The sequence below is a fragment of the Anser cygnoides genome, chromosome 3, assembly GCF_040182565.1.
Source record: "Anser cygnoides isolate HZ-2024a breed goose chromosome 3, Taihu_goose_T2T_genome, whole genome shotgun sequence".
NCBI lineage: Eukaryota > Metazoa > Chordata > Aves > Anseriformes > Anatidae > Anser > Anser cygnoides.
In genome coordinates, this window is record NC_089875.1 from 34930184 (window position 1) to 34943808 (window position 13625).

At 45.6% G+C, this 13625-nt stretch overlaps 1 protein-coding gene across 6 annotated transcripts in view; it reads right to left on the bottom strand.

The window, feature by feature from the left end:
• The window catches only part of LTBP1 (latent transforming growth factor beta binding protein 1), a 201735-nt gene extending 188350 nt beyond the window's left edge, over positions 1-13385 (bottom strand). For 2 of the 6 annotated variants that reach the window (XM_066993883.1, XM_066993884.1), the window contains exons 1-2: positions 12635-13385; positions 12329-12399 (exon numbers count right to left, since the gene is read on the bottom strand). In XM_066993883.1, the coding sequence (XP_066849984.1) occupies positions 12329-12399; positions 12635-13077 (514 nt within the window). In that variant the 5' untranslated portion in view covers positions 13078-13385. The remainder of the gene's footprint in view (positions 1-12328; positions 12400-12634) is intronic. The other 4 variants (XM_066993888.1, XM_066993882.1, XM_066993887.1 and 1 more) reach the window with 2 other exon arrangements.
• Positions 13386-13625: the final 240 nt, after the last annotated feature.

A 13625-nucleotide genomic window follows, 5' to 3' on the forward strand; every position in this document is an offset into this window, starting at 1 on the left:
TTGATACAATACAGCAGTTTATTTTTAAAAACGTTCAAGACAGCTGTAATGTGCCAAATGCATGACCTAATTATTTTGTTTGAAGACAACAATAATGGCACATCCAACTCCAAACACCATTATTTTCCATAAAGCTAAGCTTCCAAAAGCTGGAGTATGGAAGAATTAAGCTGAAAACTGAAAAATGGGCTGATACGCCCCTGTTAAAAAGTAATAGGCTTAGTGCTGTGGTCACAACTACAAATTCAAAACTGAAGCTTAGCAAGATGCAAGCAATGAGACTGGCCTTACTGAGTCAGATCAAAGATGCACTTCATCTCTCTCCCCCATGGTTAAGGTGGCTACTAAAGGACGTGTATAAGAACTGGATGAGAAGCAGTAAAAGCTTCTACCATTAAAGCCTTCGATGAGAGGCTCAGCAATTTCTGAGCAAGAGCACTGTTTTTGTGTTTAATAGCCCTCAATAGAATTTTCTGCCAGGAATTCACTGATCTGCTTTTTGAACCTGTTAGTTTCAGCAGCCAAAACTTCTTGTGCCAAGGAAGTTGGCCACTTCAGAAGGCTGGGCGCAGGCGACATAACTAACCTCACCTCACCTCCCATAGGCGTAACTTGAAGGAACACAGGGCTTCTTTGGGTTGTTGGTCTTTTTTTGTTTTGTTCTGTTTTTTCCTCAGGAGTTTTAAGGCCATGCAATTTGTACCTACTAAAAATAAAGGAAGTTTAACCCATACGCAGCAGAATTAGTAAATGCCTACTTGTTAACATTCTTGCTTTTTCTTCTCCCAGTGCGGCAAGCCCCACCTGCCTGCCATGGTATGGTCATGGACAACAGACTTCTCATTGTGTGGTTACATCGCAGCAACTGCTGCACCACGGGTGCACGCCCATGGATCAGCAAGCGACTCTCCACAGAGTGTAGTTATGGAGTTTTGCCTTCTTTTTCATCTGGAAACAGCACTAACCAACAGTTCCTGGCAAAAACATCAGCAAAGGTAATGGTGCAACAGTACAACGATTACTTTAAGTTACCCCAATGGCACTTCTAGAAGAGACTTGCGTAGGGATCTTTTCCGATAAACAGAAAATGATCCAGAGCAATTTCAGAAGAGTAGCACACGTCCAACATCACATATACTCTTGTGCATGTGACAACACCTTTTAGATATGTATCAAGGACTTTTTTTTTTTAGGGGAAATCATACCTGCAGAGACACCCTGTTCTAAATCCCTTCATAACGTGACTGAGTCATGCACACAGCAACCAACAGTGACTAACAGGCTGCTGTTGTTTAACCAGCCCGTTTCATATTGCTCAGCTCTCAGAGTTGCACTATACTCATCCTGCTCCCCTGTGGATAGTTTTATTATAAGCTGATTGTTCTCTGAACAAAGCTTTTATCCATCATTGCATTTCGTTATTGTCTTTGATACACCGTTGCATTTCATTTGTTCTCAGAGTTTCTACAACAGCAAAACTTGAGTTAGAGATGTTAAGTCCCAGAGGCCATTTAGGAATTGCCCATCTTGACCATCCCTGATGGGGCCAAAGCGTTCCAGCTCTTCCTCAACACAAAGAGTGCTATGCAAATACAAACCAAGTCTAAGTTGTGAGCTGTATTGAGTTTATCAGGTAGCAAGCTGTTTGAGTCAGTAAGGATGCAGATGAACCGTGGAAAAACTGCAGAAAGACTTTACACCTCAAGCAATTAGGCAGTAAAATTGCAGATAACATTCAGTGTAGATAAATGTGAACACACTGGGGAAAAGCAATCCTAACTTCACGCTAAATTGCTGATCTTCAAGCGGACCACTACCACTCTCAAATGAACTGTTGTCAGTAGCTCCATAAAAACATCAGCTCATTGCTCAGACACAATGAAAAAAAACACAAGTATTAAGAATTGCTGGATAAGGAGTCAGGAGTAACAACACAGAACAGCACTGTAAGGCCCCTTTGTACACGTGCACCCATAGCTCCCCCTACCTGGGCAGCTGCATACCATTCTGGTGCTTTCATCTTGAAAAGGATTTCCTGGCAGGAGAATCCAGGAAAGGTTGTTGGAAGGGCAACTGGGATGATCAAAGGTGGGAAACAGCTTTTTTGTGTGAGCCATGCCAAGGTTCCCCAGAGCTCTTCAGTACAGAAAACAAAGTATGGCAAAATGCTGCAAACTCTTAAGTAACAGAAAAAAAAAAGTGAACATCAACTCTTCTGTCTTAAGAGCACCATGCAGACACAGCTAGCGACAGGTTCAACGTGGCACACGTGGCAGAGAGGGGGGCGATTAACCCCAGGTACTAGGATCACTTTGAAGTTCCTGAATCACCAGATGCTGGAAGCACTTTTCTGTGAAATTATCCCAAAACGCTCATCCCTTTGTGCATTTCTCCCTAATGACCTACTGCTTGCTGCCATCACAGACAGCATACTGGGCTATAGAGGCACCTATCAGGCCTGGTATGGCTGTATTTGTGACATTCTCTGAGAAAAACAAGCATAAAACAACAACACTACCCTGAGGCTTCAAGTTTAGAAGACCTTTCCAACACATCTGCATGTAGTATTTTGTACTGATTTACGCATATGCACTTTTCAGGGCATGCATTCACATCATTTTGGTTAAAAAATATACAAATATTTGCAGGACCAAGACCTAAAATGTAAGGTTTATAACAGCTTGAAAATACGTTGTCATGGAATGTACTAAAACTTAATAAATTAAGCAAAATTTTGTATACTAAATCAGTAAGTATGAAAACTTCAACATGTTCTAATATTTTATCCGAATCTTTTTAATACCTTTCTAGATAATCAAAACAAAGGTATAAGTCCATTTGCCATGAAGAAACTTCTATATGGAATTCCTGACAATTCTCAGACTGAGATCATTAAGCCTTCCCATATAGATGCTCATCACTTGGATTTCACATTAATTTTGTTATCTTCTTCACTTGGAAGAATTAAAGAAGAAGAATTTTGGAAGAATTAGTCATTTGGAGAACTAAATTTAGAGAAAAGTACTTTCTAATGAGAAACTCGCAATAAACAATTTAAATGATCCCAAAAGCTTCTTGCAGATCTTTTTGCCTCAGCTCCACCTTTAAGGATCTCCTTTATCAAGCAAGTACTGTTGGTTTGTACTTAAAACATTTGTCGTGATCATTCCTGAGTATCTAATAATTTCATACAATGTTTACACTACAATGAACAGTGTTGCACATCTAGTGAGCCCATCCAGTAGATCCTTCCTTTCTGTTTGAACATAAATTTTAATGTACGGTTGTTGCTTTTCTCCCCTTCTTAACCACACATAGTTAAGCATCAATTTAAGCAGAAAGCACCAACTTCCAACAGCTTAAATTGCTGCAAACACTGGTTCTTTATGTATCATGGTCCATGCTGCCCATGACATATTGCTAATCCTTTATGGTTACATTCAACATAGGAATAGGCTGTTAAATGCATAGCAAATACTGTCTCTTATTTCATTAATTCAAGATTACTATTCCTCAAGCACACAAGAAAACCAAACCTAAGTACGTCTTGGTTGAGTGAGCATCCTAAATAAAAATTCGTGGTACAAAGGCACCTCCAACTCCTGCTGTGTTGAAAGACAGAGCGATGACCCCCCTACCGATACCAAAAGAAAGGCAGGGAAGGGCCCCTTCTCTCCTGAGAGGCTACGAGCTGGGGGTTCTGAATGGGAAGAGGCATTTTCCTGGCTCCCTCAGAGAAATCTGAATATGGTGCCGACATCCTGGAGAAGGGCAAAGTTTGTAATGGTTTCCTGTTCCCCCAGTCGCCCTAATGATTAGCTCACCACATACTTCTAGGCTTTTAATTCTGGATACCTCATTGAGTCTTAAGTCTTTGTAAGTGTTGCAAAAATCAGGATTGAGGATGCGACACTGGAGACTAGAAACCCAAAAGCTAACTGAAGAAACATTTGGTGCTCACCACCTAGTGCTTTTCCAGGGATCTACTTCTGCATCTGAGTATCTCTTCAAACTTTTTTCAACAGCTGAATTTTAGCTGGAATACATCTAACATGTCTATACAGTCATGGAAGACAGAGGAGAGAGGCACTTGTGACCAAGGGTGAGACAGTGTTGTGAGAGCACCCTGTGAAAAGCTGAAGTTACTTAATGCCATTTCTGCTGATTATTTTAGCTTCAAAAAGCCTGCACGACCTCTACATGACTAATGGAGGAAACATTATGACCATCTGTGTCTTCCTACACAGGAACTCTGTTCTTATCATAACTACATGGTCTTAGAGAAATTCTTTCCCTAAATATACTTCAAATAAAAGCATGCATCACATAGGAATTCTTCACTGGTCCACTTCAAACATCTGAAGCATTCCTATATTGACATGGATGACTACATAAACATGAACTCCATGAAAGGAGGGAAACAAAAAAAAATGCCTCTGGCATAAATAGTGCTTTTAAAAAATCAAGTTTCTCCCCTAGCACAATGACCACAACATACTATTACTTTCTATATATCTTCATACAACTACCCTTAAATGCTACAATACATCAGAAATTTATGGCAACTATACTCAAATACTGCTGGAGCTAGGCTTTTGAAAAAGGGCACATTTTATCAATCATAAGAACACATTCTGCTAGTTGGTACTTGGCATTTTCATTGTGTTTACTGGGGGTTTATATTGTATAAATTAAGTTAGACTGCAAAATCTAGGAGATCATTTTAAATATTTAATATTTTGAGATTGGAATTATACATATTCTGACAGTAGAAACAAAATTTAATTTCTCACATGCGATATACATCCTTCTTTAATTTCTGCATCAACAACAGCAAGAGATAATTCACTACAGAGTGGACTAAGCTAAGGAAAACAGAAGATTCACGTGTTAGATGCTGTTCTTGCCTGCTGGAGTGGTTAATGCTCCAGTCTGCAATCCTTTTAATTGTTTTAACCTCTCTCTCATTACACTATTTATTCAATTTGTTACAAAATACTTTGTAAGAAATACACTGGAATTTGAATGAACCAACAGAAACTCAATAAAGAAACAATTGAAAAATTTTAACTGGATGCAGGATTCAGACAACTCAAGTGTTACAGAAAAGAAATACCAGAAAAGACTACTAATCATAACGGAGTAATTACGATGTTAAGAACAATAAAGTTTTTGTAAACCCAACCAATTCTCAATACAAGTTCACTGTGAAGTTGAGCTTCTTCAGAAATCCAGGTCTAAACTGCCACCTAGAAATAATAAAATAATTGACTTGGATTATGGAAAAAACAAGTCTTAATAAAGGACAAATCAATGCCCCTCTATCAGGGAGCAGCTCTCCAAAACCTTGGACTGATACAGAGATTACTGCCTGCTTTTCACAAAGAGAGCACAGCTGAGCAGAACTACTATTAGCTCTGTATTTAAATAAACATCTCTACTTGCTAACTCGAAATCCTTGTTCTCTTGTGTGCAGTGACAAACATGGAGAGGTACTGGCTCTTCCTGTAGTCAATGGAGAGGATCTGTTTTCTGGGAGTCAGTTAAGCTACACAAGGGAAATACAGATGCTTTTAAAAGCAGAACAAAAAAACTAAGGCAGAAAAAAAACAAACCTATGCCAGTATCAGTCCACATCAGTTACTGGACAGCCTCACCTGCCAACATGAACCAGCCACTGGGCAGGGCAATGTCTGAACAAGGAGTCAGCTGAGGGCCAGCTGCATCCTTCTCCACCAACCTCCTAACTCCTAGGGGATCTGCGCCTGCTTTGAGGCAGGATCAGTCTCTAAAATGCAGCACTTCATAGTGGAGCTTGCAAAGGGACTAGGGGTGCTGCACCCAACCTCTTCCCAAGACCTGATGGAGTGCAGAACCCTACAGCTTGCTGCATCCACTCTTTTCTGAAGGCCAGGAGGCTTGCTGATCCCACAGGCTTCGCTGTGCTCCCACCTGCATGGGAGAGGGGGGACACTGAGGAGAATGCACGCTGCTGCCAGGAAGAGCAGCCCTACAGTACGAGTGCCGCTGTCTGGGAAATGGGACAAAAGAGACATGGGTGTTGAATGCAGGAACAGCTCCAGGCTGTACCACACGAGGGTGAGGTGAGTACTATAAGGGTCACTTGGCTGCCAGCACTGATGCTGTCTCCCTGCTTCGAGCAGAGCCAGGAGAGCACCGCAGCATCGCTGCGTCCACCACAGCGCTCACCCAGAGCCCGCACAGCTTTCTGCATCACTTCCAAACTACAGACACACTGAAAGTAAACACAGCTGACAAATCTGAAGGGGGAAAGAGGGGAAAAAGGAAACATAACCAGTTTTCTGGGCTCCCTCTGATAATATCTTAACAGAGAAAGCGTTCAAGACTTTTTGTCCACTGCAGATTTACCACAGCTGTACCGTATGTTCTGCTTCTTTGATAGCTGGCTGTAGCAGTTCGTGTCAACAAATCTGTTGTCTGCTCCAGTACAGCAGCACAAACCCTACAGAAATGTCTTTGAAGGTTCTTTTTTCTGTGCATTTTTTGTTGTGGGTTTGGTTTCCTTTTAATCTACACACACATAGTACTTGTATAAAAAAGATAGAAGCCATAATATCATCATAACCTCCTTTGCTCCCAGTAAAATAACACCTGGGTCACGAAGAAAACAGTAGGTGGGTTTCTCCTCCCACTCCTGCATGTGGCTGGGAGCCCCATGCCTGCGCCAGGCTTTAGCTTGCACCGGGATCCTCTTGTGAAGCAAGTCCAATCAGTCACACTTGCTGAGGTTTTACTCACATTGTGGGGCCTTCTTAAGGCACAGGCACTATGTATATTTTAGATCCTGACAAAATATACTTGGAAAAAGAAATCTAAACAGCTACATCAAAAGAGTGAATGCTCCAAGAATGCACCTAATGAAATTCAGCCTCCTAGCGGCGCTTACTCCATGAGAACAGTCTACACCTACTCCAAAATAAATACTAAACCCAGAAACAGGTATACCATGGGCCTCGGGTCATCAAAAGCAAGGGTTCCAGCCTGCAGATCTGCTCCCATTAGTCCACGCTGCTCGCTCACATAGACAAAGCCAGCGATGGTAGGGATCCGGAACCTCCCTTTCTTTCCTCCTTCCCAAGGACAGTAAGTGACAATAAAGTGACATGGAACTGCCACGGCGGGCTGACTCGCTACGCAAGCCAGGCTATTCCTCATATACGAGATCTAAAAGTTTTATTTACATATTATAGCGGCAGCCACAGCACAGGCAAAAAAAATAAGCTGCTCGAGTAATGTCTTTCAGTTTTTCAATTTCAGGGTCTTTTAAAGCAACATCAAAGAATGTAAGTTACTAATGCATAGGTGAGTCACATGAGGTCACAGCCATTATGTCTCTTTAAAATTCAAACATTCAATTTTGACATAACTTTAGACATAACTTGAAGGAGATTGATACTGTTTTTACTGAGATGATGATCTCCAAATGTGAAGAAACATTTGGGAAGAGTACGTTGTAGTTGGGCTTTGTATACACAACGTAAATAAACAGAACTTGGTAAAACTCTAAGCCACAACACTGATTAAGAACAAGCCTTGGGAACCATTTATGACCAGAAAACCTCGAAGAAACACAGCTGCAAGCATTTGAAGTACTCACTGCTGTCATCAGAAGTACAGCTCTCCTGGATACCACCACTTCTCAGAGCTGAACTGAAGACAGAGGAGATTCTCAGCCACCAATATGAAAATATTGAGTGGCACGCAGTTTTACATCTAAACTGGGTGGGACCCACATGTGCTTCTAAGTTCCCAGGTGTGGATCAAAGCCCTAGGTCAGAACAAGACCTAAGCATGCAACCTTTCCCTCAGCTCCCCCAAGAAAAGTCAGGAGCACTAGCTAGAAGCTGCCTCGTGCATACTGCAGCCAGGCCCCACACAACTGGCCTCTGGAAGCAGCGGATAAGCTGACGTGCCCTCGCCCTGAAGGAGAGATGGAGCTGTTGCTTGTGAACTCCATGACAGCCCGAAGCATAGCTCTGAAGGTTTAGGGACAGGACAGCTGAACAGCAATACACAGCAGAGGCCATGCAGATTTGGGAAGTGAACAAAGGGGACCTTCCTCAGAGCGAGTGTTAGCACAGCTTTCTGGTCTCCTGCATAAGGGAGACTCTATTGTTGTATATTTTCTTATTCCAAAAAATAAATCAAGCTTTGCTTATCTAGCACATTTATTTAACATTGTCAGGAAGCCTTTCAGAAGAACAGAGAATAAACAAAATAATCTTTTAATATTAAAGAGACAGCAGATTGTCTTATTTTCTGATGTCCTTTCCACAGTGTCTGGGCACACAACAAGGAAGGGAAAGAACCCCCTGGCCCCATTCAGAGAACCTAGCCCGGCTCCAGCTCCCGAATCCTCACCACGTGCCCATCCATAGAACACATGCATGCCCACACACATCCCCCTCAGCTAACAAAGATGGGAGCCTTTTACCTTTCTTAATTGACAAGGCTGATGCATGTGGATTCTGCATCTCTGCAGTTAGTCATTCCTCCCCCTATATGAGCTTCACACCGAACATAACCCTGCCAAGCCCACTTTCTCACCCATATGAGCCTTCCTTACTCCTCTGCACAGGAGCTCACACATTTCAGCATTCCTTTAACAACCAGCTCGTTCCTTCCCACTAACATTCGTTAATTTACACCATTATTTTAGCAGAAGTTAGAACTCCTCCAGGCAGTGCTATTTTTTAAACTATCCAGTTTACATTGCGAATGCTCACAAACATTTCACATTAATACTCCAGACAAAACATTACAGACCTCAGAAGGTGTCTACTACTACAACAAGGGGCAGTCCTGTTAAAACTTCTTTGGAGATATCAGGTCCTGCATACAATAGACAATTTCTTTGACTTCCCAACATGAAATACAATTCTTTGTAATCATGAAGAAAGAGACAAACAGAAGAGCATATTTCGTAGGAAGTAATATTAACCAATACAAATCTAGTAGCAAGTAAATAGGAGACAAGAGGTTTGAATAGGATAAGCATGCAGTTGAGAGACAGGAACTCCTAATTTCCAGCTTAGGTCTTCCAGTCAGTTGTTATAACTTGTCCAAGGCCGCATTTAACCTATGGTTCAATTTCCATAAATGAAATAAATAATTTAAAACCCACACTCTAGGTTTTACTTGCCTTACAGCCATGTTGGAGAGCTGATTAATGTCTGTATAATGCTCTAGTAATGTAACAAGTATTAACAAAACACAGCGTCTCCAGCCTTGGTGGTATCTTATTATTGCTCTTACACAGATCATAACCTCTGATAACTACGGCTGTAAGACAATCAGTCATAAACCCTTTCACGTGCCTAAAACCTTCCAAAGTGTTGATTGCCATGGTTGAATTTTTGCTACCTTTATCTTTACCCAAAGGTCGATATTCTGAACATTTCAAAAAGGTCTTCTTGGAAGGCTTGAAGTCATTTTCCCAGGGTAAAGCAATTCTGAATACTCTGAAGACTGAGCTTTATGATTTCATGTCTGTAGTTAAAATTACGCAGACAAGCAAAGTCACACCAAGTTTGAAAGTTCTCAGGACAAAACTTTACAACGTAAAACTGAAATTTTAAGCACAGAGCGGAGAAAATCTACACGCCTAGAATTGGGTAAGGTAGGCACTCTCACCAGGTTGCTAACAGGAACACAGAAGCTCACCTTCTAAGGACAGACCACAAGACTTCAACATGAGGACTGTCAACACAACAAGCAGCTCAGCTTTGAACTACAAGTTAGAAAAGGGACTTGAAAAGTCCACATTTCTCCTCCATGCTGCCCTGTGACCCGCACAGAAATATCTCACGTACCAGGACCAGGGAACACAACACGGCTGCCGCTACAAGCAGCCAGGCAGCCACCCACCTGGGACAGGAGTCCCCAGGGGACAGCAGCCGCAACCCTAGCTCCGTGCGTGAGGAAACAGATCCAGCAAACACCTCCGGCGAGAGGAAGGGAATGGGGAAGGTGAACAATGCCTGGGCTGCAAGACCATGCCTCTTCAGTCCGCCCCCTATTTGCGTGGGTTACAGGCAGGCTTACTGACACAGGTGCAGCAGACCAGAAACACGCGGTGCTTGCTGCAGTCTGGGGTCACACCTGAGCTAATAAGCCTCCTGATCAGAGCTGGCTCTCAGCACTCTAGTGCTGGAAGCCTGATGCAGACAAATGGAGGCTGGCCCTGGAAAGAGCCAGTACAGGTCTGGGGTTTATTAGCTCAGGCTTTGCACCATGCAAAAGAATATAAGCTGGCCCTAGAGGCCAAATAGCTTATTAAAACGATACTGAGCCTGAGCTAATAAACCCTGACAGATCCAAACTGACTCTGCATGAAGTCAGCTCAGGTGTGCCTGCATTTGTGGCACAATTAATCCACAACTGGAACGATCCCCTCAAAAACTGACAGTTTGCTATCTGACTTGAAAAAAAATCACTTATTTTTATAGGAGACAAAGGGGTTAACATTTGTTTGGTTATAGGGTTTTTGTTCTCCTGAACAAAACATCGGGAGGTTCAAGAAAAAGAGGTGTCTGGCTTTTATGACTGGGAGACTAATCTTCCACAGCTAAATCAAGTCAATGCTATCTCATGGTTTTCCTAAGTTACAAAACAGACGACTTCAGGCCATTTAGTGCTTCCCTTGGCTTGCCAATATAGGGGTAAAACCAAGAAGGTTCAAGCCAAGTGTGTTTTACCACTGCTGGGAGGCATCAGAGCAGGCAGCAAAAGTATTTAATGCAAAGGAGGGCCCAATAGCAGAGACACAAAATGAGAAACAAAGGTCAAACAGAAAATCCCCCCAGCTTTCTTTTAACTCTTTATCTGCAGCCCTATTCCTCGAATTACTTTAATTCCCATAGTTACTGATGGATTTAAATGAGCTATCCCACAAAAATCCAATTGCCTTAGTCCTTATTGAAGAACCTAAATATAGAAATGAATAAAAAAAAAAAGACAGAAAGAACAGCAGGATGACAATGGGGGGAAGTTGAAAACATGGAACTTAAATAAGAGAAAGCAAAGAAAACTACTTAATTTGTAAGTAAAGGTTTAAAAGGATGCATTGAAATTATCTGGAAAGAAAAGTTACTGGAAGACAGATTGATTCAAAGCCAAAGACGGAGATTTGTTTTTTGCTCAAGATAGCAAAAATAAAATTGATTGACAACAACACTGTAGTTTAAATAGCTTTTGACTTTTAATATCCCAAAGTTACATTGTTTTCTCCCACTTTTGTTAGTCTTTCAGCCAACGTAGGTGTTCATTAAGCTCTGCAACTAGCCTCAAAGTAATGTCTCAAGCCATGTAAGCTGAAGGAAATCATTCTAGCACTTGTCAGGTGTGTTAAGCAAAAGAAAAAGAGAGGTAAATTTTGAGGACTACCTTAAATACTTATCTAGGTTGGTCATGGAAATTGTGAAGTTTTGTCTTTAACAGCCTACTGTAATAAAGCCCTCAGCAACAGCTCCATGCAGGTCAAAGGTACTTGACCTTTCTGAGGATTACAAATGTGATTGCTCCCTATTGTGAAAAATCCCACACAGAGACAAAAACCCCTGTAAAAGCCCCCAAACACGGTTTGCATCTTGAAAGCACTGAGCTCTCTCAGGGACAGAAGTTTGTCCTGCTGAACTACAGCAATGTACCAAGACCCACAGGATCTCGCTGACACCTAATGGGGCTTCCTGGAGAGGGATGCCATTCCTGCCTTCTCCAGCTCTTCCCTGACCTCATGGCAACATAACACCATTTAGCCATTTGCAGTCAGCCCTGAACCCTGCCCAAATTAGCGGAGATCCTTCCTGTTTTGCATCAGAAAGTACAACCTGGTTACGACAGCACTAGCTACACAGGGCTATTTTATGGACACGTGTTGCATTTCTAGACATCCCAGTAACAGCACGATCCCATACAGGAGCAAACCCATCTCCTTTGCCTTGTTCATCGCTTCAAAAACTACATACAGCCTAGACACGGGATTACCAGACGCTGCTGGCAACGGGACAGCGCGTGCACATGGCAATTCCCCGCTCCCCACCTTTGCTTCTCCAGCGGGTTACTTACCCTACTACGCCCCTGCTCAACAAAAATTCCTTCCAAAGCATCACCTCGGGGCTTCACCCCCCCCTCCCCCCAAACACTACCTTCTGCCGAGCTCCTTCTCCTTTTGTGCCGAGGACAGACCCAAGAGAGATGCTGTCCATCCTCAGCAGAGGGTCAGACAGCGGGGACTTAGGACCAGCACCCTGCGCGACGCCGAGGAAGAGCATCGCAAGCTACTCACGTTTGATGCACCTCTGGGAGCCCGTGGCCTTGCTCCAGCCGTGGCAGCACTGCCCCCCGCACACGTTCACCCTGCGGGGAGAGCACAGCGGGGAGAGGGTCCGCAGGGGCCCCCTCAGCCCCGGCCCCGCTCCGCAGCCCCAGGAGGGCGGCGGGGCGGGCGCTGGGCCGGGAGGGAGAGGGCGGGAAGGATTCAAAGCGCCGGGGCGAGCTCCTGAGGGACGGGGGTCGCTCAACGGGGCTGAGGGCGACGGGGAGCGCCGCCGTGCCCCGTCCCTCAGGGCGGCGGCGGCGGGGGGCGCCTTACCCCGGCAGCTGGTGCTTCTGGCGGAGCGGCAGGCCGGCACTGCTGCTGCTGTTAGCGTGGGGGCTCGGCGGAGCTTTGGGCCGCGGGCCGAAGCGGGCCGGCTTGGCGAAGGAGGCGGCGGGGTTGGGGGGGACGTGCGGTCCGGCGGGGCTCAGGCGGAGCGGGACGGGCGGCTTGCTCATCCGCCGGCTGCGCTCCAGGCTGCCGGTGCCGCCGCTGTACCGGGCGTTGAGCTGGACGTTAAACGTGCGCTGCTGCTGCTGCTGCTGCTGCTGCCGGCCCCCCAGCAGGGCCGGGCGCTGGTGCCGGCTGCCCGACGAGCCCCCCTGGCCGGGGTGCAGCACGTAGGCGATCCTCCTCAGCCTGCCCTTCTCCGGAGCGCCGAGCGCCGGCGAGCAGAGCGCCCAGGCGCACAGGAGGAAGCCCCAGCCGAGCCGAGCCATTTTTTCTTTTTTTTTTCCACGGGCGGCGAGCTCCGAGCCCCCCGCTGCGCGGATCCCCGCAGCCCGAGGGGGTGAGGGGAGGGGAAGGAGGGGGGGGAAAAAGAGCCGCCCTCCTGCCGCTGCCCCCAGCCCGCTGCCGGGGCTGCCCCCTCCCGCCCCCCGAGCCGCTGGCGGAGCTCAGCGCGCTGCCTGCCCCGCCGGGCACCGCAGCATCGCCGGGGGGAGCGGAGGAGAAGGAGGAGGAGCAGGGGAAGGGTAGGGGGTGTTTTCTAGGGAGGGGGGGGGTCGCGGTGGCGAGCAGATGTCCGTGGGGCCAGGAGGGGGCTGTAAGAGCGAGCAAGGAGCGCTCTCGGAGCCGGCCCGGGCTGAAAAAACGCTTTTTAAGAGTTTCTGGGAGAGGGAGCGCTGCCGGGGGGGAGGAGGGAGGGGACGGGAGGGGACGGGGCGCCGCAGCCCCGGCCCCGCGCAGCCAATGCGGGGCCGCCGTGACGTCAGGGCGGGGGCCGGCGCCAGGTAACGGGGCGGGGGGCGCCGCCCGTGCGGGCGCT